Source organism: Euprymna scolopes, chromosome 14 (assembly GCF_053919585.1).
Source record: "Euprymna scolopes isolate OS-2025 chromosome 14, ASM5391958v1, whole genome shotgun sequence".
In the NCBI taxonomy this organism is placed as follows: Eukaryota; Metazoa; Mollusca; class Cephalopoda; order Sepiida; family Sepiolidae; genus Euprymna; species Euprymna scolopes.
In genome coordinates, this window is record NC_136495.1 from 82,274,740 (window position 1) to 82,301,245 (window position 26,506).

General features: G+C 32.6%; 1 protein-coding gene across 2 annotated transcripts in view; it reads right to left on the bottom strand.

The window, feature by feature from the left end:
- Nucleotides 1-432: 432 nt before the first annotated feature.
- LOC145293137 (beta-arrestin-1-like) overlaps nt 433-26,506 on the bottom strand; it is a 252,833-nt gene continuing 226,759 nt past the window's right edge. The window contains exons 7-13 of one of the 2 annotated variants that reach the window (XM_080139545.1): nt 23,018-23,153; nt 16,800-16,884; nt 14,640-14,712; nt 10,117-10,263; nt 2,644-2,730; nt 1,379-1,516; nt 433-1,099 (exon numbers count right to left, since the gene is read on the bottom strand). In XM_080139545.1, the coding sequence (XP_079995671.1) occupies nt 1,000-1,099; nt 1,379-1,516; nt 2,644-2,730; nt 10,117-10,263; nt 14,640-14,712; nt 16,800-16,884; nt 23,018-23,153 (766 nt within the window). In that variant the 3' untranslated portion in view covers nt 433-999. The remainder of the gene's footprint in view (nt 1,100-1,378; nt 1,517-2,643; nt 2,731-10,116; nt 10,264-14,639; nt 14,713-16,799; nt 16,885-23,017; nt 23,154-26,506) is intronic. The other variant, XM_080139546.1, reaches the window with a different exon arrangement.

The following is a 26,506-nucleotide window of genomic DNA, read 5'->3' on the forward strand; positions in this document are numbered from 1 at the left end:
AAAGTCTTCTATAAAAGTATCAATTCATCGATGGATATTTTGTCACAATTTGATTAACTATACAACATAACTCTAATGTGTCTGTTCACAAACTCCTACTTGGCTTTTGGAGATGACTATCTTCTGAGCATACAAAAACCAATGTACTAGAATGAATATATTTCGAAGCGATCAAAGATGCTGAACTAATATTGTGGCATTGCATTTGCACTGGAAAAGTTTTTACTTTATAACTTGGACATTGATAATGATGCAAACTGTTAAACTGGAGGCGCCAACTTTGAATTCAGTCAGTTCCAGAGCAACAGCTTCACAAAGTTCTTCCTGCAACGATCCGATTCTAGAAACATGAGAAAACTAATGCCAACAACAACAAAACTGTGGTTCTATGAGGACTCGTATGAATGCACTAATAATTTGAAAATTATAGAATTGAAAAAAAAAAAAATGGTAGGAGGTTCAAGGCCTGAAGTAAGATTACATAGAAAATTTATGTCACTTTACTTTGACTGTTTCACAAAATCAATAGAGTACATACGCGGGCCCCGCCCCAAAAATTGAATATAAAAAAGAAAGTAGAAAAAAAAGTGTAAAAAAAGATGGGGTTTAGGGCTGGTTCTATAAAATCTGATTCCAAAAGTAATTTTATACGAGAAAAGAGAAATGAAATGTAGCACTGATACAATTATTCACGAGAAAGTATTAAAGGAAAGAAAGAAAAGAGAAAAGGGGAATTGCAGACTTTAAGAACATTTCAGGAGGAGGAGGAGGAGGAAAGAGAGGAGAGATGGTATGGTAGGGCTCATATTTCATGATTGAACAAAAATATTTCACATTCAATTGGGATCAACAAACGTTCAAAGCTTTTCAGATTAGGTGGGGCGAGGGGGGCATGAAACGTGACCAGCAGGCCCAACCCCCCCTCCCCTCCTAAGACCAACGGATTCGTCGTCTCTCAGAAGGAATAACGAGGGTAATAGTGGGGCTTTTTTGTCAAAATCAAGCTTCAGTGTCGTCTCCTTCATGACCTTTCAGACGTAGACGAGCAAAATCCTCAAAGATGAAGTCATCATCTCTATCAGCAACCAAACCATCTCCACTGAAAAATGAAATTTAGAGAAATAGAAAAAAAGGAAAACATTTATAAAACTATATATATATATATATATACATAAAGTTAAACAGCTTAACAAAATTTGTATGGGACTCAAGAATGTCTTCTGTTGAAGATTATGCAATTCCAAAAATCTTTAGAGGGGAGAAATATCTGTAGAGATCAACATTAAAAGTGTTACAAATAAAATAAATTCATTTAGATCTATCGTTATTTTGTTCTTATGTAATATTTGCAAAAAATAGAATTTAAAAAAAAACTCACTTTGTGTCAAGTTGTATGAGATTGGTATCAATTGAAGCATCTGGATTCTCCTGAGCCACACTTGATGGCCGTGATGCTGGAGGCGTTTCAGGTGGCTTTGGGTGTGTCAAAGTAAATGGCAGCTCCACAGACAAATCACTGAAACAAGAAACACGTTTTCAGAAAAGAAGGAGTCTTAATAAAATTTGATTGAACAAAAAATTTTTTATTCTTAGAAAAGAAATAAAAATAAAACTATTATTTGGATTATTTAAACTAGTGTTCCCATCTTGGATGTTATTCTCATAGTTTAGACAAATTAACCTTCGACCTTCTTTAGGGATATCTTGTTGAACTTGAGCAATGTGTAGAATGTAACAGACAAGAAATCTCATTCTAACATTATAAAATAACTTTATTGTTTATCTTTGAGAGTGGAACGGAAAAAGAGAAAAGGCTTAGTTGTAGAATAAGTTCATGTGTATGAAAAGGTTAGGCAATCTTGTGAGAAGAGAAAAAGTTTATGTTCGTTGAAGTTAAAGTCTGGTGGTAGCCATGATGGATTCTTCTTGAAGTCAAACCCATAGTCAAAGGCCCGGGTGAGTTCTATTGCATCCCAAGAGAGAAGTTTAGAGATTGGACCAAGTCCCTGAAATGTGCTCCCAGTACCAAAAACCAGAGAAAGAGAAAGTTGTCGTACGTTTAGTCTTTTTATAAACTGTCAAAATCCCAAACCACGAGGTGTCGCTGCTGCTACAAAGCTGTTGAACCCAGAATCTATACATTGTATTTCCAACAAAAAAGGCTGACTTTGTTTTTTTACGTTTCAATTCCGACTAATCTGATATGCAAACATCAGTTTAACATCTGTTTTATATGCTGGCATTTATAAATTGACTACTAAAATAACCAAGACCTTATCCTGCTTTTTCTGAAATTCATCCTTATTTCTTCCCATGTTTCCTAGGCTTTCCCTTTGCCAACTAACCCAGCTTCTTCAACCAAAGTCTTCTGTTCTACACACATCTCCTTATACTGTCCAAATTTAATCATCCTTTAAGGTGACCAGATCTGCCTGTCTTTAAGAATCACATCTATGTGACATGAACATTCTTTAATAAAGTAAAAAAAAATTGCTAACAGAACAAAAAAGTTAATTTGCGTTTGCATTATTTGGTGAATATTATGTTAGTTTTTCATACACTCACATTGATGAACAAAGATTGAAGTTAAAGCTTGAATCATTAAAAATCAGAGACAAAATGAGCAGACGATGTTGCACTTACCCAAATCCAAATCCCAGTATTAGTTTGACCTTTACTTTGTATGAGACCACAATGCCCAAATTTTCTTTCGGATTGCTTTCTGCTAGTCTAAAAAGAGAAAGCAACAGAAATGGTAATGTTCACATTTTCATTAAGTTTGAAAACAAAACATTTTAAGATGAAAAATCAAATGGCTTATCAAACTTTTTTTTTTTCAAAATTAAAAAAGTACAAGATTTGATAAATTATTGCAACATTTGTACAGAAAGTTTTTTTAAAAAATTCTATCTTCCTTAAAAAGAAAATTTTTTAAATCAAAAAGCAAATATCAAGAGAAAATAGAGAAATTTAATAACATTTACAATCCGCATAAATCAAGAAGCAAATATCAAGAGAAAATAGCGAAATTTAATAACATTTACAATCCGCATAAAACTGGCAAGAAAATCACTTTTTGTTTACATCTCTTTCTCTTTTCAAACTCGGTTTTGTACAGTCGATAAAAAAGTTACAAATTAAATTATTGCCCAAATCAAATAAAAAAGGATTTTTTTTTATAGATTATCGCCCTTGGACAGTCAGTCAGAATTGTTGCTTATCTTGTTAGCATACAAAATCAGTTTGACATTCATATAAATTAAGTTACAAACACGATCTGCAAATATAGTTATATATGAAATCTTTAAACACAGACTTCAATTCTAGTTTTTTCTCTTCCTGACCAAGCACAAGATTTTGAGTGATTTGAACCCTTTTTGTAATGGCAAAAATATTCGGGCAGTTAAAGAATTGTATGAATATCATTAGTCCTCAGGTGTGAATTTTTTTTGAAATTTGAACATGTTTTTTTTTTTACTACAAACTTGGAAAATTCAATATTAAGCTATGGGAGGATTATGGTTAGAGTAGATGCAGTTCAGGTATAAAATCTGATGCACAATAATACACCTATTGCTGAGGCATATTGTGCAGATGCATAGTATGCTTTCTATGCAAGGATAGAAGAATTTTGAGATGTCTTGGAAAATGCGGGCAAGTGACCACCTATAAGAATAGAGAAAGAATTCTTTCTATGTCCACTTTTAAATAATTACCCTCTATCCTGTTCAGATGCATTTTGCCATCACAGATACAATATAGATCTGTAGCAGTCACAGAGAACTATTTTCTCTTGTAAATCAATGCCCCCCCCCCCCGAGTTCTCCGGCCACAGGCTGACCAATCAGCTAACAGGGTGCATTGATTCATCTGCTCCCTAAAAGTCTTGAGAGAGCATCAGCCAGTCAGATCCGAACCACCAGCCTAGTAACATCTATCCTCTTTCGTCTCCTGTTCACCGAACATCTTGCTACATTGACGGTCTTGATTTGAAACAACTGCTATCCAGCCGGGGATGTTACGATACTGATTGACCTTCGATGACCTTAAAAGAACTTTCTTTTACTTCTTCCCTTTTAGCAGCCTGACCTGCCAGTTCCTGCTACAAATAAAATACTTTTCATTGTTATTGTTTAAAAAGAAGTTTGTGTTTCCTTTGTGCTTTGTTCTTTGCTATAATTTATTAGGAAGGTAAAACAATTACCTCTCCTAAAGATCCTTTGATTTTAGCTAAAATTTTAGAATGAAACATTTTAGGTTGGGATAAGAAAATACATATTCTAAGATCTATATAAGCTGCAAAACTGTAAAGAGCTATGAGGCTGTGACTTTTTGATTGGACAGGCAGTAGAGCTTGCACCAGCGATGGAAATTAAGAACTATTAAGAAGTCCATATTTTTTATACTGCTAAGCAATTAGAAACTTTACTACATAAAATATAAACTAATTTTTCGTTTTTTTTCAACAATTTTATTATCAATTTGTTCAAGATAGGGATGGAGCATCCTACCAGATACTAAACATTCGCCTACTAACTATCCCTTTAAGTGCAGTTATTTGAATCTCTTTTGCACTTGGTTCACTAGGTATATTTGCCAAGTAGTTTTTTGAGTGCTTATACAAAGACAGATTTTTTAAAATATGTCCTTTTACAAAAATTCATCAAGCAGAAAGTTATTTATAGTTAAAAGTAATAGTTTGCTTTGGTTTTACGGCATATCAACCTTTTTTCGTTTATCTAATGCAGAGTTCCGTAATTTGTTTTTTTTTTGTCATATTTTAAATTAAGTCAGCCTTTTTAGATCATTAGATGAGGTGTGTTTTTTTTTTTTTTTTTTTTGGTAAAGTTGGATTGAGTTAAAATTATATTCTTTTGTATAAATTTACTTTTTTCAGAAATGTTAGTATTTTGTTAGAATTTATTTTTTTAAAATAGTTCTTTCATATTGTTGACATTGTAATAATTTTGCCGGATATGCACGAGATCACCACAATCCCAAAGAAAGTGTTTTACCGTAAAGGGTTCTTGGCATGCCAAACATTCTGGAGGGTTTTTTTTTTTAGCAGGAAGGAGTGGGTTATGTGCGTGCATCCTATGTGAATGCGGGACAAACCATTTCCTCTCTGCATGATTTTCTGAAATCTAGTAACCATTCTTCTATTGCGAGTTTGATTTTGAAAAGTTTGTTATTTTGACAGTTATTGCATTGTTCTTGCCATTTCTTCATAAGAAGATTATTATTAATAATCTCATTAACAAGTAAATAGTTGTTTGTAGTCTGAGTGTGGAATTTTTATATTGAGTTTTAGTGCATTTTTAGCAGCTATATCGGCTTTTTCATTGCCTTGAATGCAAAAATCACTGGGGATTCAACAGAATTTGATATTTTTTGTGAAAGAGTATGAATTCTTTGTAATAGGTTGATGAGTAGCAGGTTATTTAAGTTTTGATTCTTTAAGGATTAGAGTACTGATAGGGAGTCTGAGATAATTATACATTTGTTGTGGGTGAGGTCAATAATGAGGTCTAGAGCCAGGTTTATATCTGTGGCTTCGGCACTGAAAATTGAAGCATAGTCTGGTAGTCGCTTCTGTAAAGTAATGCTATTGGACAGTTCTGTTGCTATCTTTGGAACCATTTTTGTAGATACGCAAATGGTTTGGGTATTTTTCCTGAATATTAAGGAGTTTTTCTTGATAGGTTAGTGAATGAGTTTGATTTTTTGAGAGCTTTTGGTTTCTATACAAAACCATTAGTGGAAGATGCAGGTATCACAATCCCCAACATCCATGAACTCAACCAACTAAACATGGATGTTGGGGATTGTGATACCTGCATCTTCCACTAATGGTTTTGTATAGAAACCAAAAGGTTTTATAGCTTTTACTTTTTGGTCAAATAAGTTTTCGTATTTGGGATTAAAGATGCAGTTATGGACTGGATTTGTTTGTTGCGATTTTTTCCCATCATAGAGAGAGTAATCTAATGGGTTTGCAATACAGTCGTAAGGAGGACTGTCTCGGCAAGAGAGAATTTTATTCAAGTATTGTAAGGCTAGTTTGTTGCATCAAATTGATAATGGGGTTTCGTTGGCTTCTGTATAGAGACTATTGATGGAAAAAGTTCGGAAGGCTCTCAGCACAAGCCTGAGGGCCTAATGTTGAATTGTGTCTAATGTTTTTATGTATGACTTTCTGGTGGCACCGTAAATGAAGCTGCCATAATCTAGTTTTGATCACACTAGTGATCTATATAACTTTAATTGTCTGTCCGCTCTCCAATCTGTGTAGGCAATGACTCGCATTAGCTGGAGAGTTTTATTACGTTTATTTTTAAGGTGTTTGATGTGAGGGATGAATGTAAGTCTTTTGTCTAATATTAGCCCCAAGAATTTATGTTCATCTACAACAGGAATCTGGGTATCATCCAGTTTTAAAAGAGGATCTGGGTGCAGTTTTTCTGAGCTGACAAAAGTGCATGCATTTTGTTTTGTTAGTAGAAAATTTGAATCCATTCTTAGTTGTCCATTTTTTTTGATTTTGTCAATGCATTGCTGAAATTAGCGCTCAATTATGTAGATATACCTTGATTAGTCGACGTATAAACAACACATACATCCAACGATATTGTTAATTTTTAAGTAAATAACGTTACAGACAAAATACTTCCGTGTGCGATTCCCATTTCATGATCCTTGATGTCTAGGAGACATGTTCCTACACGGACATATAATAGTCTGTTGCTGATGAAGAGGAGTAGTCTTCCTTTCAGTCCAGCTTCTTTGAGATCTTTCATGATACCATATCTCCATGTGGTATCATAAGCATTTTCAAGATCAGAGAAAATAGCAGTTGTATGCTTTTTTGTAAAAATGAATTTCTGATAAAAGTTTTGTATTGTTTTCAGAAGCCGCATTGAAAGTTGGTTATTATTTTATTAGTTTCAAGAAACCAGATTAGTGTTTACCACTCTCTTCATTGTCTTGCATACGCAGCTTGTTAGTGGTATGAGGTGATAATTGGAGGGATCAGATGCATCCTTTCCTGGTTTTTGTATGGGAATGATTGTAGCTTGTTTCCATATAGTTGGAAGATTGCCATTGATCGAGATGTCATTAAGAATCGAAAGTAAATACTTTAATGGTTGATCTGATAGTTGTTTTAAGAATTCTTATTATCCATCTGGTCCCTCAGCCGTGTTATTGGCTTTTTTTTAATAACTGGTAAAAGGTTTGTCATATTCTTCCTCATTATTACTTTTAAAGTTTCTTTTTTCTGGTTCCTGTTTAATAATGTTTATTGTAACTTTTGGATGATGAATTATTTGCAATAGTATCTACAAGCATATTAGGCACATCCTTTTTTGGGTTACTTTATTATTGTTTATACAGAGGTGGTTGAGAGGGGAACTGGTGTTTTTTTCCTGATATTTTCCATATCATATTCCAAATGTTTTTGTCCTTGATATTATTTATTTTGGACATGATTCCCATTTTGCTTCTTTTATTGTTTGTCTTATTGTTTGGCACTGGAAAATAATATTGCTTTAGCACTGTTAAATAATATTGCTTTAGCACTGCTAAATAATATTGCTTTAGTACTGCATATTTTAAAGTTGTTTAAATTCTGAGTAGTTGGTTGGCTATTGAATTTTCTTAATACAGCACGTCATAACCTGGTAGTCTTTTTGCAATCATCATTAAACCATTGCCAATAACACTTGTTTGATGATTTTGTTTTAGGTATGCATTCCTCAACTATTGAGATGATGGTATCTGTAAAGTGATACAGTCTTTCTCATGTTTTCCAGGTAGGAGTTTGTGTTTGCATAATAATTTGAGTTTAAGGTTTCAGCAAGGAATTTTTGAGGTTATTGCAGGACCAAAGTGTTCTAATGTTATTGGGAAGTGGTCACTTCCACAGGTGTCCTCGTGCACTGTCCATTTGTAATCCATAAAGATACTCGGTTCCCTTATAGAATTCAATTGCTGAGTACGAATTTTTAGCAGAGTGAATAAAGGTTGATATTTTGTTGTTATATATGCATAGGTTGTTGTTGTTGATAATATTTTCTATGATTCTTTTTCTGTCTGTGCCTAAGCATCCCCAACTAACATTATGACTATTAAAGATGCCTAATAATAAGAAGGGGCGAAGGAGTTGGTTAATAAGTTTTTCTATTTCAGTTTAATCTATAGGGTCGTTTGGAAGTAGATAGATGGAGCAGATTGTAACCGTTCTATGTAGAGTGGTTGTGACTGCAATTACCTGTAAGTTAGTTTGTAGATTTATTTGGCTTTGTGCTGTGGTTTTGTTAATGAGGATGGATATTCTTCTATTTGTGTTATTTGTTGTGTGGTTGTATTCAGTGAAGCTATGAAGATTGATATTTTCCGATGGTTATAAAAAGGTCTCTTGTAGGCAAATTATTGTAGGGCAGAGATCGGATATTAGTAGAAGTAATTCATTCCAGTTTGCTTTTATACCTCTGCAATTCCATTGGATTATTTTGTTGAACATAGTTTAATTTTATATATTTCAATTTCCTTTCGTCTTATTAAGAATAGGGGTGGTTATTTTCTACTATTTGTCGTGTATTTCCATTATTTCCAAGGTTTTAAATTTATTCTGGTCTGTAGTTCTTGTTTTTGATATGGAGCAGGATCTGTCTTTTTTGAAATTTTCATTTATTTTATGTTTGGTTGGTGAGAGATTTGATTTTTTCCCTTTCTGGAGTGTACTAGGCGTTTGTTCATTTGGTTTTGGAATGTGTTTAATTTTCATGGGTTTTTTATTCGAAAGTTGTGTTTAGTTTTTGAAGTCTGATGGGATTTTACTTTTGACTTTTTGGCAGTCATTTTTTTGAGTTAATTTTGCTGAAAATGAATGAGCTTTGCAGTGGGAGAGATAAAAGGGTTAAAGTATTAATGGTTGGTATGTTTTAAGTTAGGAAACCAGTCATGAAGTGGGGGATAAAGAAAGAGAAAGAGGGAATAGAGAGAAGGAAAAAGGAGGAAAAAAGGAGGTTTTGGGTTTTAGTTTTGCAGAACATAATTTAGTTTTGCAAAAGATAGTAGAAAAACAAAAAACATGAATGTTAGGTGCATTTTGTCTCAGGAAACCAATATCTTCAGACAGCCTGATCTGGTAGCACCAGAATTTTTATGGAAAATTGCATTTTTAATAGATGTTTTACACCGTAAAGATGGTAAAAACAGGAGGCATAACTCGGATTGTTTTTTGTTTTTACCATTGTAATGACAACCATACTGCTTAGATATTTTTTTACTAAAAAACACAATCATAATTGTCCTACTCAATGAATTTTTATAATTTTTGGAAATATTACTATTTTCAACATGACAATTAAGAAAGTAATATTGTTTTTGCTAAAAATGGACACATTTAAAAAATCAACCTGTTGCCTGTCTTTGTACAAGCACTATTTTTGTGCCACAAAGTATCAACTCAAACAATAAAAGTTTGAAACTGTAGTGCAAGCTCTATATTTTATTCGATTTCAGTCATATGCAACATAGTCAATCGTGGATCTCTTCAATTTCATAACAATCACCTGACCACATATGCAGCAGTGAATGCCGGTATACTACACTGTGATAGTCTTGTAATCTTAGCAACCTGTATAAGTTGCACATTATCCAATATGCAGATGTTAATTTGGGATTTGGGATTTTCTGAAAGTGTCAATTTTTTTTTTTAAGTGCAAACTGAACTAAAAATATCCCTATCATTTGGCAATGTATAAAATTCGATAGCATGATTAATTTTCTTTTTTTTACTGAAAAGTTATTTGTAAATGCATTATTATTATTATAGAAAGGTTAGTTGTAGATGTGTTATTAGGCAAAAAAATATTGTTGATACATTTGTGTAAATACTGGAGGTTATCTAGAATGGAATTAATCGGCTTCCAGCTGTCATCAAGTCCATTATAGGGAGTGGAGTGTTGCAATTCATAGGATCACTTATTCGGCAGACATCATGCAACTCCATTGTGTCTTAAGAAAAGAGATTTGATTATCTCCCCTGAACTAGTTTTGTACCAAAGAGATGAATAACAATTACAGCAGCAGTGGAGAAAAAAAGCTACTTACATGGTTGATGAAGCCAGACAAGTATCTTCATGTTTGAGTTTTCCATCAAGAGCGAGACCCCTTTTGTCTCGATTATTATCCAGCAGCGGGGTCAAATGGTACACTTTGCAGAAACCAGTTTGACTAGGCTGGATGGGGAAGCCTTCTCTATTTTAAAAACACAAAAAACAAAAATGCGTATTATTTGTAAGAAATTTTATAGAACAATTCATTGCAATGAAAGAAGAAAATTAACATCTTGTCAATAAAAATTGCCATCAATGGATTTAACAAGAGGTAAAATGACACGAGTTAACAAGTTTATGTTGGAGATGACACCTGCGCAGAAGAGAGATAGCCAATCACTAATGCACAAAATGACCTGCATCCAAAGTTTCCCAGAATTAAATCAAATTTATTTGGCAAAAAGTGCAATAAGTTAAGAGACATCCACATATGAATGTTTGTACAAGTTCATTTTAAACTGGATATGGTCGTTATCAGGACCGCTTTTGGAAGGTGGTCGTACAGAGCAGAAACACAGACAGAGAATGTTGTCTTTCTTCGATTGAGATCACGACTTAGGGCTGAGGTGTGAATAGTAGCTTTAAATTCCTATTGCTGATCATGTATGCTAGAATCAAGTTTCCTTGCATCCTCCATTGCACAATTGAAAACAGATTTAACTTTGAGAGCCATTCTTTATAAAGTAAGCATGCAGAGTCCTCATTTCCTGGTTTGCCAAACGTTAAATATGCTCCAGGTGTGCAACTCTTTTTGTAGATAAGAATTTGTTACTTGGAATGCATGATCAAAAATGGGCCATACTGTCTTAAGTGAAGATAAATAACTCCTGTAAGAGTGCCTGCGCTTGTAATTGTGAAACAAGGGTTGTGCAATCTCCAACCACACCTCTCCTGAGTCGGCATTACCTGATTCCAGTGACAAAGAGAAGTTCAGGATGATTGGAAACAATCCTGATGTAAGTGAAGAGCACATACAGCACCTGGTATTTTCAAATGGTCACACATTTTCGTACTGACTAGGCTTGACGATACTTAACTTTGGTGATCTAATGGAAACTGTTGTGCTAGCATGATTATGTGGAAAGTATTCTCTGGATCAGATAAAGAATCAGCTTTGGTTGGTTAGTTGTTTTATGGCATATCAACCCTTTTCGGATTATTTAATGCCGAGAATCAGCTTTGTTCGTCATCATAATGCAATGGTTTGAAAGAGTTGCTCACAACCATACCAAGGTCCTTGTTGCATTAATAGCAATATTTAGTGGCTGAGGTTAAAAACTGATAATCAATGGGGGCACTATAGTGCTGATAGGAAGATGAGTGCATTTACAGAGTTCAACGGTAAATCTCGGCATGAAGATGAAGAACAGAGTTTGTTTAAAGTATTCTGAAATTGATCATAGTTATGTCTCGTTGACATCAGTTTCACATTGTCTGCAAAGATTAACACCTTTTTAGTCAATTCATTTGAGAAATCGTTAATGCAAAAGAGAAACGGAACCTGAGTAAGAATAAACCCCCAAGTCTTCCACTGCATTCACATCCGTGGAAAGATATTTAGTTGGACATGAAAGGTATGAAAGTAAAGAGACATTACCAACTAAAGAATATCTTTACAGATATATGAAAACGATGCTTTTAATGAGTATCCAAATAAAGACATAAAATTTCAATTTGAAGAATATACAATGCTAAACATAAACATTTTTTGGTTCTGCTGTAATTATAGAAACAGTCACAAAGTAATTGGAAAAAATGTCGGATGACATACTTCTATTTTCTCAGTCAAAATTTGGCCTACTTTTTTTTTTATGTTGAACAAGACATATTTGTGTGACGGACGTGATGAACAAGAATCTGGACTGAGTGGTAGAAATAGACTAGGCTTGCCTTATACCATAAAAGGGTGCGTCTTTGGTGTGTAGTTTGAAAAAAGGGTTCAAAATCATGGCATCACTTACATCTTCTTCAACAGGATCCATAAAAGAGTTGCATTTCACCGAATAACCATGAAAATAATAGACTTGAGATGAAGAAAGGAGATAAGTCAGAGAAAAAGTCCAGTGGCAACAAGTCCATTATTGTTTTCAGATTAATTAGCCACAGTTTGGTATTCTTTTTTGACTGTTTTTGTTGCCATGGTAACAACATAGAAACAGACAAAAACAAACATGTCTAGAGGTCTACGTAAAAATAACCTAGATCGACTGGAAAATTAAAAGTCTGCTGTCCAATAAGGATAAATTGAATTCAAATGCATATCATCTGAGAGTTTTCTGCTTTAAGAGGGGGCAAATATAAGGCATATAAAGGGGGTGTGAAAAAAATAGTGAATTTATTTGAAACATTTACACGTCTTCAATATCATCATCAGCAGCAGCATGTGCAAGCATGAATAGAGAAAAGAAAGTTACGTATACTGCACACATTGTAATGCTAAATGCATTGCAGACCCCCCCCCCCCCGCCTCCAATCTGAAGATTTCTCCACAAGATGGCGGCACTTTAAACATTTCTGATTAATCCACATTCAATGTACAAAATCTAATTCAAATAGCAATCGTTTTCACTCCATTTCATTTATTGATAATTTTTTCAAATTTTTGTACATTCGACTACAAAAAAATTTTTTTGGTAACACCTTTCAGTTGTTTTGTCATCAGAAACATGAAGAATAATCAAACTCAAGGCTCAGCATAATTAATTATATGCTAACCTCTCTCTGCTCTATCATTATTTCATTCAATAGTCCCCTCCCCTCTGGTTAAATTTTCAAAAAGCACTTGTCTTGTTACAACACCTATCAACAATTTTCGCCACTTTTTATCTATGCCTTAATCTAAATGCAAATTTCATGAACAAAGCTGCTTTCTTAGCTAGTTAACTACATGGTTATCAAGTTCAATGTAAACAAGTTCTGGTTAAGGCATCCCCTTAAATAATCAATCAAATTCTCAATTTCCATCACTAAATGATCATTACTGCACTGTTGTCTTGGTGACCACTGTACACTCATTAACCCTTATCCTTAAGGCGTTGATAAGTGGTGACTCCCTTGTAAAAAAAAAATGTATTTCTTCAATAATGTTTAAATAACTAAAATTTAAATTTTGAAAGCTAGGTGAATTGTTTTTGAGGGATAGCAGTTTTAATTGGATAGAAATCGCTTCTAAAATAGGTTAAAATAGATTTTGAAATTAAAAATTTTCATTTACTTGAATGTAAGTAGATTACTATCACATGTGACCCATTATCCATTCAGTATCCATTACATATTAAATATATAATTTCTAATGTTTGACATTGTATGATTATCAACTAAGCACAAAGGACTTCAGAAAGTCAAAATACATTGTGATATCATTTCATTCTTTTCATCAATTTTTATTTGCCCTTCCTCTATCATCTAAGACATTCATGTACTTCTGAAGTATGCATGGTAACAAGCAAGTAAAATAATACAGAGTCAGTGACCTGTTGGGTCAGTATTTCTTACATATTATTAAATATATAATTTATGTTTGACATGGTTAATAATCATATTTTTTCAGAAAGTATTTATTTGAAAATGAACAGTGTCATAAAAGATTCACAATAACTTAGCCATCTATAAAAAATTAAGCTGATTTTCTGAGGTTATACATTTTTAATAATAAACATTTCATTTCTTGGCCTTCAGGCCAACATCACAGTGTAGTATCTGTTCTGATGCTACACTTCACCTTTTCTGTCCTAAGTCAGTGGAGGAAAAATCTTTCATAACTGAGAATTTTTATTTTTGTCCCTATCCAGAGTACCCCTTTTTGGAGAGCTGGATTTTCCCCACATTAAAAACCAACCTTATGTCTAACTCTGTCCTCATGGGGAGGAAAGTAATAGTAAATCATTTGTCCTAATTGTTACACAGTCAAATGGAGCAGAATTAAGAAAAAAATATGGTTGTCAACAATATCTTTTTGTTAATCAAATCATAAAAATTAAAAATATTTCTTTGCTGACCAAGTGCAAATGTTCACAGAAATCTTATTGGTTCTTATTTAGAATTTGACTAAAAAAAAAAGAAACAAACAAAAAAATCTTTATGATATACATACCTGTCACAAAACCAAGATGTCTTATTTCAAAAATCACATAAATTGATCAATTAGTTTTGTTTTTAACTAGAAAATCAAAATTTACGATTTTTAGTGATTAAAAAGTTTTGAATATAAACAAAATCTCGGTAGTTGCTTCAAGTTGTCACCTTTGAATTTTAACAAATTGTAAAACAACAACAACTCCTGTCTTGCTCTTCATGGAATTTGATATTTTTAGTTAAAATTAAAACTACTTGATTAATTTACATAATTTTTGGAATATGACATCTTCATTCCATCATGGATACGTACAAAGATTTTTCTGTATTTTTTTTTTTTAATTAGATCAAATGCCAAATAAGCACCATTGTATTTTAAAAGAACAAATGTGAATTCTTTTTGCAGTTTTGAAAATATATTTCCTGATAAAAAAGTGAACTTACTCGCTTTCTAATTCTGCAACGGTGCATTTGTATTGGGCGGTTGAGAAGAGACAAATGTCAGCAAACTGTCGAACTGGAAAAAAAGAAAAAGAAAAAATTTGTTTTAAAACAACAAGATAAAATTATTATTCTTTTTAAAACATTAACTTTTATCATTATGTTTATGATTTTTTGAGATCAGGATTGATTATTCAGATTATTTAGGTACTTTGGACTATTGTTCTCATCTTAAGTGAGTAACATTTTGGTCGATGTAATCCTCGACTCTCTTCAAGTGTATCATCTCAAACTGGGGAAATTTTTCTGTCAAACTTGCAAAGACCCATGGTATAGTGGATAGAGTACTTTGTAAAAATTGACTGGTGATGAAGTGTTGTGTAAGATTTGTGATGTGCTGCGTGTAATCTAGGGGGTCTGAGCATATGTGTTTAACCTATGTATAATCTGTATATATGTACATTAATCTATGTATATGTACATATGTATATTAATCTATGTATAATCTGTATATGTATAAAACATGTTCAATATGTATATGTATGATGGATTTTTCAGTTTTAATAAGTAGCTGCTGTTGAAGAATTTTTTTTTTCAATAAAAATCGTTCCAGACAAAGCATGAAGCCACTTGATGATTGTAAGGAACTAAAAAGATTTCAACCCAGAAAAAAGCAATTCTTTCCCCCTTTTCAGAAACAATTCATGCAATATGAGGATTAAAGGATGAAATAAGGGAAGCAAGAGTTACAAAGCTGCTAAAAGTAAACCCAACGTTCACTTTCTTCTCTCCAGGTTATTTGTGGACTTTGTGTACATGTTGATATTCTTTTGGGGATTTTGATTGAAGTCTATAAATAGAATGAAATCATTAGTGTTTGATAGTGATAAGACAGTCATCTTGTAAACAAATACCATCAATGCGCAGTGATGTTATATATTTCATTATTATTATTATTATTATTATTGTTGTTGTTGTTGTTGTTATTGTTCGTTGTTAGGAAGTTTTATTAAAAGTGAGTCTTAGAGAGTCTTATTAAGAGAGATGTTGCGTTCTGTGTTCGTGCTATGAAGAGATTCATATATATAAAATGTTCATACTTAGAAGTGTAGTATAAGCTCTTTGAGTGAGGAGACAGTGTTGAGACAGTCTTACTGTTTACATTGTAGATATGAGATGTCGAGACATTGTGTATGTAAAGACATTTTAAACCACATGATATATAAGACATATGACAATTTCACTTTACCTTTTGGTAGGATTACAACACAAAGATGACGTTTATAAAAACACATGATGGGTTTATTTCTTCTCCGACCGGTCGTGGTTTTCTTAGTCAGGAATTCTATGTTTTACATTCTATGTTTCAAAGGTGACCATCTCGCTTCCAGACGTTCGACTCCCATCTCTGGACTCCAGATTGTCGTCTCTCGTCCTCAGACTCTCTCTCAGACTCCCTCTGCTTAACTCTAAAGTTTCTAACTATATCGAGAACTTCCCATTTTCCATGACGTCATACACATGTTAAAACATGTGTCTTCTTTCATGTGTTCTGGAAATGCGTGTCCAAAACTTCTTCCTTTGTTTACCAAAGGAATTTTAACCTATATTCCCAGTAACCTATATTTCCAATATGTTAAAAACATGTTTATTAAATTATCTTATAGTTGCATTCTTCAATTGAATTTCATAACAGAATTGACAAATGCACATTCTTTTCTGAAAACTATTTCATCTCTAAGCTAAACAATGGTTTGTTTTTATATTCCATTTGCTAATTCTCTCTCGTAATCTATTTCTAAACCTAAATTACGAGGTTCGAATTTCGTCTATTCTATTTCATTTTAACTAAATCTCTCTATTTTTATACTTACATGAAAAGGGGACAGCCCTTATCATGTAACAGTGGATGCTACAGCTCTTAAAACACTGATTGTTACCAAATCACTGGTTAAATGGTTAAACAACATTCAGCTTGGTTAGTTCTTAGTTGATGGCTCGAGAATAACTGATATCATGAACACTCAAATAATTACAAATTTTTTTTAATCTATGAAAGATTTCATTCTTTTTAATTTTGTGAAAGATTAAAAAAAAAAAGCAAAAATATTGGAAAAATATTTTTAAAAAAATATTAGAATTGGTAAAAAAGAAAGGACTTACCTAAGATTTTTATCTTTTTCACAGATTTATTTGTATTGTTGTCAACCAAAACATTAATGCACAAACTTTCACCATGATAATATTTCTGTGGAAGAAATAAGATTTGTTGTTAATTCTTTTAAAATAAAAACAATTGCAAAACAAACAAGATGAAAATAAAAAAAGGACTTTTTATTTCACGTGTTCCTAACAAGTAAAACGTCCCAAATTATTACATTGAATAATTCAAATGAGAAGCAACATTTCATGATGGCTTTTTAAAGTAATGGAACCCAGTGTAATGTTGGTCATGTGGGGTTACTTGTAATCTCAAGAATTATATTTTATTAAAAGAGCTGCCATTGCTTGGGATTAAATGAAGAATCACATCCTTCTGAACCCAATCCATTATACCATTTTTTTTTTTTTTTACATTTTATAATATTTGATAAATGGAATGGCCATATGGATGTTCTCAGCATTGATTCACTTGGAATGTATGTGACATTAAAATAAGGTTTGGTAAGTTTATAATCTTTACAAGCATCAGGGCACATCCTGAACCCTTATTAACATATTTATTACTTTCAGAATTTGCAAATTATAAAAAAAATCAAAAATCAAAAAAATCAAGTAAAATGTTGTATTTCCTTTTTATGGATGTCAAATGAAAATGCAGACCACATGATACTATTGTAGTGCCTTATTCAAGTAGTCCGGGTAATTTCAAATTATATATTGTTATGGAAGGTTTATCTCCAAATCCCTTGTAGGTGTTTATGAACAAACAAACTACAGCTAATTATATATATGTGTGTGTGTGTGCATGCATGTTGATTAATTTAGAGTGTTTTATTTTTAAATGTACATTTTTAATCCTTGCAAATGATATGGAGACTGGACATAATGCACAAATTAGTAAAAAAAAAAAGTTATGAGCTAGAGTTTGCTTTTTATCCCAACCATAACTCTCCATAACAGGTTTTATGAGTTTTGCAATTAACTTAGAAAATGTCTAATGAATGATCCAGTTATTTTATCTGTGCACATCATACAGAAGAGATGGATATTTTTATAGTAAAAAATGTAAAACTAGCTTTATATGAATGTAAAAAAAGAAACAATAATAATAATATACAGAACTTGCCAGAATTATGCAACATGAAGTCAATATAATTGTAGAAACATGAGGAACTGTCCCCCCAAAAAAAACTGGAAAGAAGACTAGAAGAAATAGGAATCAAAGGAAAGATCGAGACTACACCGCGGATGAAAATAGTTTAAATCTTCAGGAAAATCCTTGACTGCAGAAACCACCCCACAAACTATAAACACTAACCAGCCATGCAAAGTTGCAAACAGAAATAAAACAGAGATAAAATACCACTTGAATCTAAGGGAAATGAAAATGCAAAATTTCTTATAAACTGCACCTTCACAAGAAAAAAAAAAATAGCAGCTTATACCACACAAAGTTGGGATCAAGGAGGATGGAACAACTGAGGGAGAGCACTAACCCGACTTCCATTGGAAGAGTGCGGAGAGTACAGAGATGTTGGGAAGGCTTATTGCCACTCAAATTCCAGAGATGACCAATAGTTGTTGCCATTAAGAAATCAATGGTAAGCAGCTGTTGCAATAATGAAAAAGTTATTAAAAAAAGGTGGAGAGTACTGGAAATCTGGTGAAACTTGTCAATTAGACTTCAAAAAACGCCACTGGTATTTATCAGAATGCAATCACCGATGAGGACCTGTGTAAGAACTCCTAGAGAGTTGTTAAATAATACTAATAATACTAAATGAAAATGATAAGTAAAAAAAATTCACATTAACATATTGTGGATTGGATTTGTTTTATAGCATAGCAAACACTTTTGGGTCATTTAATGGCAAAATGTTAATTGTATTGTGTTAAGTGTTAATAGGTTTTTGTTGTTTCTGTGAAATCTTTTGGTTATAATTTGTTATATATTTTTAATTCTTTCAGAAATTCAAAAATTTTTCTTGGGTTGACCTTGGCTATCTTAAATTATCTTCTTTCTAACGCCCACAGTCTATGAGTATATGCTGTACTGTATAAGGTTCTTGGTATGTTATACAGAAAGGTGTTTCTTCACCTTTCAGTAGATAGAAGTGGGTAGCATAGGTGTGTCCTATTTGAAGTCTGATCAATATTATCTCCTCTCTTTTTGACAGCCCCTCTGTCTCCCAATCCGATGGTTGATGATATTTTGTATAACTTGTTTTCTTTACACATGTCCTATGCAGCCTGCCATTTTTCTCTTATGAAGAATTTGATTCTGGCCTTGAAATTGACAAATGGGAGTTCAAAAGTTGTTATATTCATTTTGGTGGCTTAATTTGTTAGTGTGTTGGCCATTTGGTTACATTTAATGCCAACACTTTTTTTCCTTGATCTTTTAAATGTTGATATGTTTCAAATATCTCTTCTATATATGGGTGACTCTCACCTCCCTCTTGGACTGCCACCAGGCCAGAAAGAGAGTCCGATAATATTATGTTTTTCTATCTTTGATCTCCCAACCATACCCAGCGCTATCCTAACTGCTTGGAGTTCAGCAGTGAAAATGGATGCATCATTTGATAGTGTGATATGTTGATATTGGTTTATGTTAGTGACTGCTGTTCCTGTTCTGTCTATTACCTTTGACCCATCAGTGTATAGGGCATTATGGTCTGAGTATTTGCCTTCAAGTTCTTTGAACATATTTTTGACACATATCGTTGTTGGTTACATTTTTTTGTTGAGTTAATGTTAAATCTATGTCAGGTTTAGTGATTGTCCATGGGGTAAATTGCTCATTGCTCATCATACCTGCAGGTATTGTGTGTCCATTTATGTTCAATTCTGGGTTAAAGTGATATGTTTGTCTTTTGCAGACTGTTTTTGCTTTTGAGAATTGGAAATCATTTTCATTCATCCATTTCTCCATCTTGCTGAGGCAGTTTTGTAGTTGTCTTTCAACTACAGACAAGTTTGGTGATCTGTTTACTATGGCGATGTCATGTACATATAGGAATTTTTCAGTTCCAGTATTTATAATTTCTGTGATGCTATTGATTTTAAGGGTAAATAAAGTGACAGACAATGCTACCTTGGGGAACTCATTTTCTTGTTTGTGTGTGCTTAGTTTATAGCGAAAATTCGATGTGAAAGGAAATTTATAATGAATGCAGCCATGTTTCCTTTGATTTCAACTTTGTAACTGTTAGGATTCCGGGTCCCCATGTGGTATCATATGCCTTTTTGAGATCAAAAACGATTGAAACCACATATTGATTATTTATTATTGATGTATGTTCAAAGTCCTATCATTATTATGATTTCTTTTTCAGGTTGATTAGAAAATTCTTGCAGTTTAACTTTTAAATTAAGATGAACATATCTTAGCCCAAACAAAAATTTACTGATTGAAATAAGCAGTATCAGAATCAACACAATTTTGCCAATGTAAAACAAGTGTAATTATGCCAGTAACGTAAAAATCTTGGGTTCTGGTGGCGATGAAGTTGCTGAAGGCATATTTGACATCACTTAAAGCATTTCTCATGCAAAAAGTTGTCAAGATGCTTGAAAAAATGGTAGTCAGTAGGTGAGAAGTCTGGAGGTGGCAGATGTGGTAGAATTTTGTAGCCCAATTCGTTTAACTTTTGTAGGGTTGATTTAGCAACGTGTGGTCAGGCATTGTTTTGGAGGAGAATTGGACCTTTTCTGTTAACGAATGCTGAGTGTTGTCAAAGTTTCTGATGCACTTCATCCATTGGTTGACAGTACTTTACTGCCGTAATGGCTTTGCGTGCATTCGAAAAAACTATAATGGATTAGACTGGTCACAGACTAACAAAAAGTCAGAATGACCTTCTTTTGGTGCAACTCTGAGCTTTATCATTGAGCTGCGTGTCACTGGTTGTTGTAAATAACCTACTTTTTATCGCAAATCACAGCTTGGTGAAGAGATGGGTTGTTCTTGTTGCAGAAAAGGGAAGATGACACTTCATAATGGTGTTTCAAGTGGTTGGAAATTGTTGTATACATTACGTCTAATTCAGAAGAAAATTCTCTAACAGTTGTGTGTGGATTGGCTCTTAATTGATCGTTGTCAACATCCGATAGCCAAACACTACACTCATCATCTTCAAGACTCATCACCGCTATGAAATTTCTTAAACCATCATTGTGCTGTGTGTTCCTGGGCCAATCGCTTCATTGATATCACGAGCTGCTTCAGCAGCTTTTCAGCCTAGCTTGAATTGAAATAAGAAAATTGTGTGAATTTGCTTCCCCCCCCCCATCTTGTATTCAACGTTCTGAAAACGATTGTAATTAAAATGATTAGATAGAATGAAAAACTCTCTTTAAAATGATATATAAATAAAAGGTATTATAACAAAAACTTATTTGAAAATACATCATTTGAAATCAAAATTAAAAATTCTGCAGGAACTTTCTTCTCAATCTAATATATTGGACAAATTTTGGAGCAGGAGTGATGGTTTTCATGACAATTCGAGCATTTGATATCATATGAGCAGTTTCCTTCTTGTTGATCTGCGTTTTTTTGGCATTGGTTTTTGTGGTGATCAAACCGTTGGCATCTGTAACATTGTAATAGGTTCGGTATATATTGCTCTACATTTGTTTTTGCATATCCTATGTTATGTGGTACAGGAGAGTTGAATGTTAGAATATAGATGTTTGTGTAGAATGTTTCTTTGTTTTTTGTTTTTTTTTTAATTGTAATTTGTTTTATGTTTGTTACACATTGATATTTGTGTTCTTCTTGTATAAATATATAGAGCAGAGTGATAGTTCTCAATTCCTTATAACTCTTTTTAACAGTTTAAAATAGAGAGAGGATAGGATTTTTATATTAAAATTGTGGAATTTTTTTTTAAATGTAAAATTTTTGTTTAATAGAGTTCAGTTCTTCAATTTCTTAACATTTTTTGGTGATATTAAGTTTGAAATCACTTTTTCCAAGGACTCCATCACTATCAATTGGTGAATTCTGTATCAGGATGAGATCTTTGAAAAAGGCCAAATACAATTTTTTAAAGCAAAATTTGTGAAATTTGGTTTTAAAAAGACCAATCTGGCAACTCTGGACAAGAGTGCTCTCCCTTTGATATAGCCTTGTTTTCGAATATCATTATAACAATATACTATACTATAATATACTAGCGAGATCTGTGGAAATTCCACAGGGGACTCATTCATATGTAATATATTGATGTGGGCATTCTGTAGATGTTCAATGTAAATGGAAATGCTCTGATATTATTGTAGTTTTTTTGTTAAAACTACAAAAGTACTTATCTAAGTTAGCATGAACGCCCGGCAAAGCCCGGTCATAAAGTATGCTTAAATATGATATTTTAATTCTTGCAGATTTCGTATATATTACTATAAAGTTAATGTTCTGTCGATTTTTATATATTATAAAGTTGTGATTTAAAAAAAAAATAAAAAAATATCCATATGACTTGGGTGCATCAGCTTGAATCGAAACCGAAATAAAAACTTACGAAAAAATTATCTGTATATAACTTGAGTTCCATCAGCTATAATCGAAACCAAAACCAAAACTTATGAAGAATTCTTGATAAAATTATTTATGACAAGAAATGGTAGTACATAACAATTAAACGACTCGGATGTAAGTGTGGTACAGAAAATAACACACACACTATCATATTAATATATAGATGATCACTGTTATAATGGTGTGAGAAAAGAACTTGTAATTTCCACATACAGCAGTTATTCACTAGAGAAAGTCAGTGAAACATTACGTAAAAACAAGGAAAATTTGAAAGAAACGGGGGAGAGGGGGAATAAAGAAAATTGTCTGTCAATAGGGGCTGGACTGAAGGAGCAAATTACAGATTGTCTCTTACAATATGATTTTATTATTTGTATTGAACTATGTAGCACAATATTACTTTCTGAGTATTTATTAGTACTTAATAATTTATCTCATTTGGATCAGTTCTATATTTAAAAATAAAATGGACACTATTTTTATAGAAATGTAAATAAACTCATATTTGATGCATCTTATTGACTTTTCTGTCTAAAACAACTAATTTTTTGTGCTATCCAGAAAAAATATCAGCTTTATTAAAATATATTTGTTGGTTAATATATATGCTGACGTTAAAAAAGTTTTAATGTAAAAAATAAAACAAAAATAAAATAGGTATTTTATTACTTACTTCTTTATCTAGCGAAGCTTCCAGTTTCATGTTACCTGGGCTCATCATGAATTCTTTGGTTGCCTCAGCACTCGGCTGAGGAGCTGGCTCTTCGGGAGCATATGTTAATTTACGAATGGCCAAACGTAGAGAATTTCTGTTGGATAAAAACATTTGAAAAAAAAATGATAAATAACTACAACACTATGAACATATGGTACAATGGTTAAGAGCCTTGGTTAACAATTGGTTTATCCTGTTTATTAATTGGCCATTTGCAAGAAGTGAGCACATGCTCAGTATTGTGGGATTCTTTTTATTTATGTACTAACAGCTTTAAAAAATATCCACAACACTGAACATATGCATGGATACTAACCCATTTTAAAAGGCAAGATACAATGATTACGAGGGAGAACAAAATGTGTGGTGGATTTGAACAGACAAATATTTGGGTGTTTTAGCAGTTTTTTTGTTTTTTTTAACTGGAAGTCACCACTTATCAAGGCCTGGAGGCCACTCGGGGATAACGGTTATTGAAAAGTGTCTTACTTAAGGAGGCGGTTTATCTGGGTTTGAGTGTTCTTTGAACAAGCTCCTCTCAAGGTTTAAACCAGGGGTTGGCAAGTCATTAGACCTCGCGGGCCGGATTATGCTATAATGATGGTCTCCGGTGGGACGAAGGCCATTAAAAAAATTACATGTGCAGACCCCTATTAATCTAAATATTTAAAATAATTAAAATAAACATCGAGAAATCAGAAAAACAAAAAAGCTAAAATATAAAAAATACCTAACAAAAATAAGGATCATCGAAATATTTCAAAGGGAGAAAAATCACCCAAAGTGAAATGGATGAAATTATTAAATGTATGTTTGAAACTGATGTTGATTAGATTTCAACCTTAATAGATCATCACATTTCAATACTACATCCGCATCAAATTGTGTAACAAACAATTTGAAATCATTTTTATGCAGATGAAAGTCAGCAAACTTGATACAAATTCATTTTGCAAAATCCTATGGTTTCCTTGCCTGAAATAAAGAGAAATGAGCTAAATTTTTTATTTCTAAGTTGGTGTTTCCACAACATAAGTTTTTTTCAAAGACAATATCATTATACATCTCATTTATGATTTTTATCTTGGAGTAGTAAATTTAAATAATTAAAATAAATCACTATATCCACAATAAATGCGAAAGCTACAAACCAATCAGGATCACAAAAATGTGAACTATCCACGTTTACATTTGAAAAATTCTGTCACCTCTTTCTGTAAGATAAGTACTAGTTTTAAAATCAATCCTCGGCAAAGCCAGCATACATCACAGAAATACACAAGGTCACAATATTCTGCTTGAGTATCAAACAAAAATTATTTGAATTGTCGGTGATTCAATCTACAAGATAGAATCAGGTTCACAGTTTTCATGACAACATCTGTAACATTTTTAAACTTCACAATGTCTCCTGATGAATAAAGCAATGCACTCTTACAAATTTATGAGTAATTCCAGGGCTTGGAAGTGGGGGAGGGGGTCGCTCTTGAAGGAATGAAATAGAAAACCAATTGAGACAACATTCTCCCTTTTAAGCTGTCCTCACCTAATATCTGTCGCTGGTCGATCGGTCAAATTAGTTTTTGTTTTATATTTATTTTTTACTCAGAAATGGGGGTGATTGGGTTTTGATCATGTTTTTGCTATCATAGTATTCGAATTCAATTGGGTGGATCAGATGAAGATAACAGCAGGCCTTATGTTGAATTTGAAAGCCTTAAAAATAAAGACATTCGTAATCAAGCTCGCGGACCGGTCAAAGCATTTTCAGTTTGTTGCAGAAAGTCATCATTTATGAATATAGAGAGGTCATACGATGCAGATATAATATATATAAAGATATGATATATATAAAGATATGATATATATAAAGATATGATATATACCATATAAATATGATAAATCAAAGGATTGCGCAAAAATGTGTGAAACCAAGTATACTTCAAAAACATGCAAAGATGAGAATCAACAGCACAAAATATTGAGATTTTCTGTTTATGCAAATGATTATTTCAGTTCACATAAGAGAATGAAAAGTGCTCAAGTAGAAACACATCCTTTGCTCAAGACAAGCTTTAAAATTAGGCCACAAAATTAATTAGCAGGGTTTTATGCCTTTTTCCTATCACAAACACCTTAAATAAACTTATTAGAAAAGCAGATGAAATATGAATTGCTAAAAATTATTTTGATTAGAGCAATCTTTTTGAAAACACTTTTATAGATGTAAAAAAAAGAAAGGTAATTTGCTCCTCCGTCTACTTTGCTTTAACATTACTTGGTGACCTTGATATTTTTAAACCAACACTAAACTAAAAATTGAGGAAAAGCAGTTTTCTTTCTCCTACAATTTTGTACATAGTAATTAATTGTTAAACACACACAAAAAAAGACAAGCAATAATAGTGCAGAGCTGTGTGAGATGTCGGCAATATTTGTGTGTATGTGTGTGGGGGTGAATGCAAAAAAAACTCGATTGATGAACAACAAGTATCAACATCTGATTTCGCAGATTGTTATTAGTACGAATATATATTTGTTATAACAATTTAGCCATTTTCCAACATCAAAGGTTTTATTCATCAATTCTTTCAAAATTTTGGTACATTTTACAAAACAGCTTCGTTTACATAGAACAATCAATATTTTTAAGTTAATATTAGACTTTTTCTTACATATACTCATCGAAAAAAAAAACAAACTAATTTATTCTTAGAAAAAAATAAGATGGCTACCTAAATAAACACACAATGCAAGTTCTTCTATTTGGCTTCATTTCTAACATTATATGATCATGCTCATTTCTTTCTGAGAAAACGTTTGTTTTTTCTGAGAAATATAGGTCAAGAAAAATTCAATATTAACAAATATATTGATTGTTCTACATCAATGAAACAGTAAAATGTACCAAAGTTTTGATATATTGAAAGAACTGGTTGTTAAGATAAATAAAACCTTGGATCTTGGAATATAGATAAATTGTTATCTATAATATAAATCTCACCTATCTGTTTAAATGTATGTATGTTTGTCTGCCTAAAACTTTTGACAGAGTTGACGGATTTTCACAAGATTGGTATAATTTTGAAGCTTAACCCTTCAGACGACAAATATCGAAAAATTGGCCAAAAACATCCATTCCTTCACCCTCAATGGGGCACTTTTCTACAGGGAGGGTTGCTTTTCTTGCTGATATTTTCGAAAATCATTGCTTTTTTCACCGACATTTTCAAAAGTCATCCCCTCTTTTTAATTGTCTAGCCTTAATTTAAATATACGTCACTTCCAGTTTGGCGATGGGCGCAACAGCAAAGACGTCACTTTCCACTCCACCTAGGTGGGTATATATATATATATATATATATATATATATATATATATACACACATATATAAGCCAACTAATAAATTCTCAATAGCATTATCAAAGATGCTGAATTAGATAATG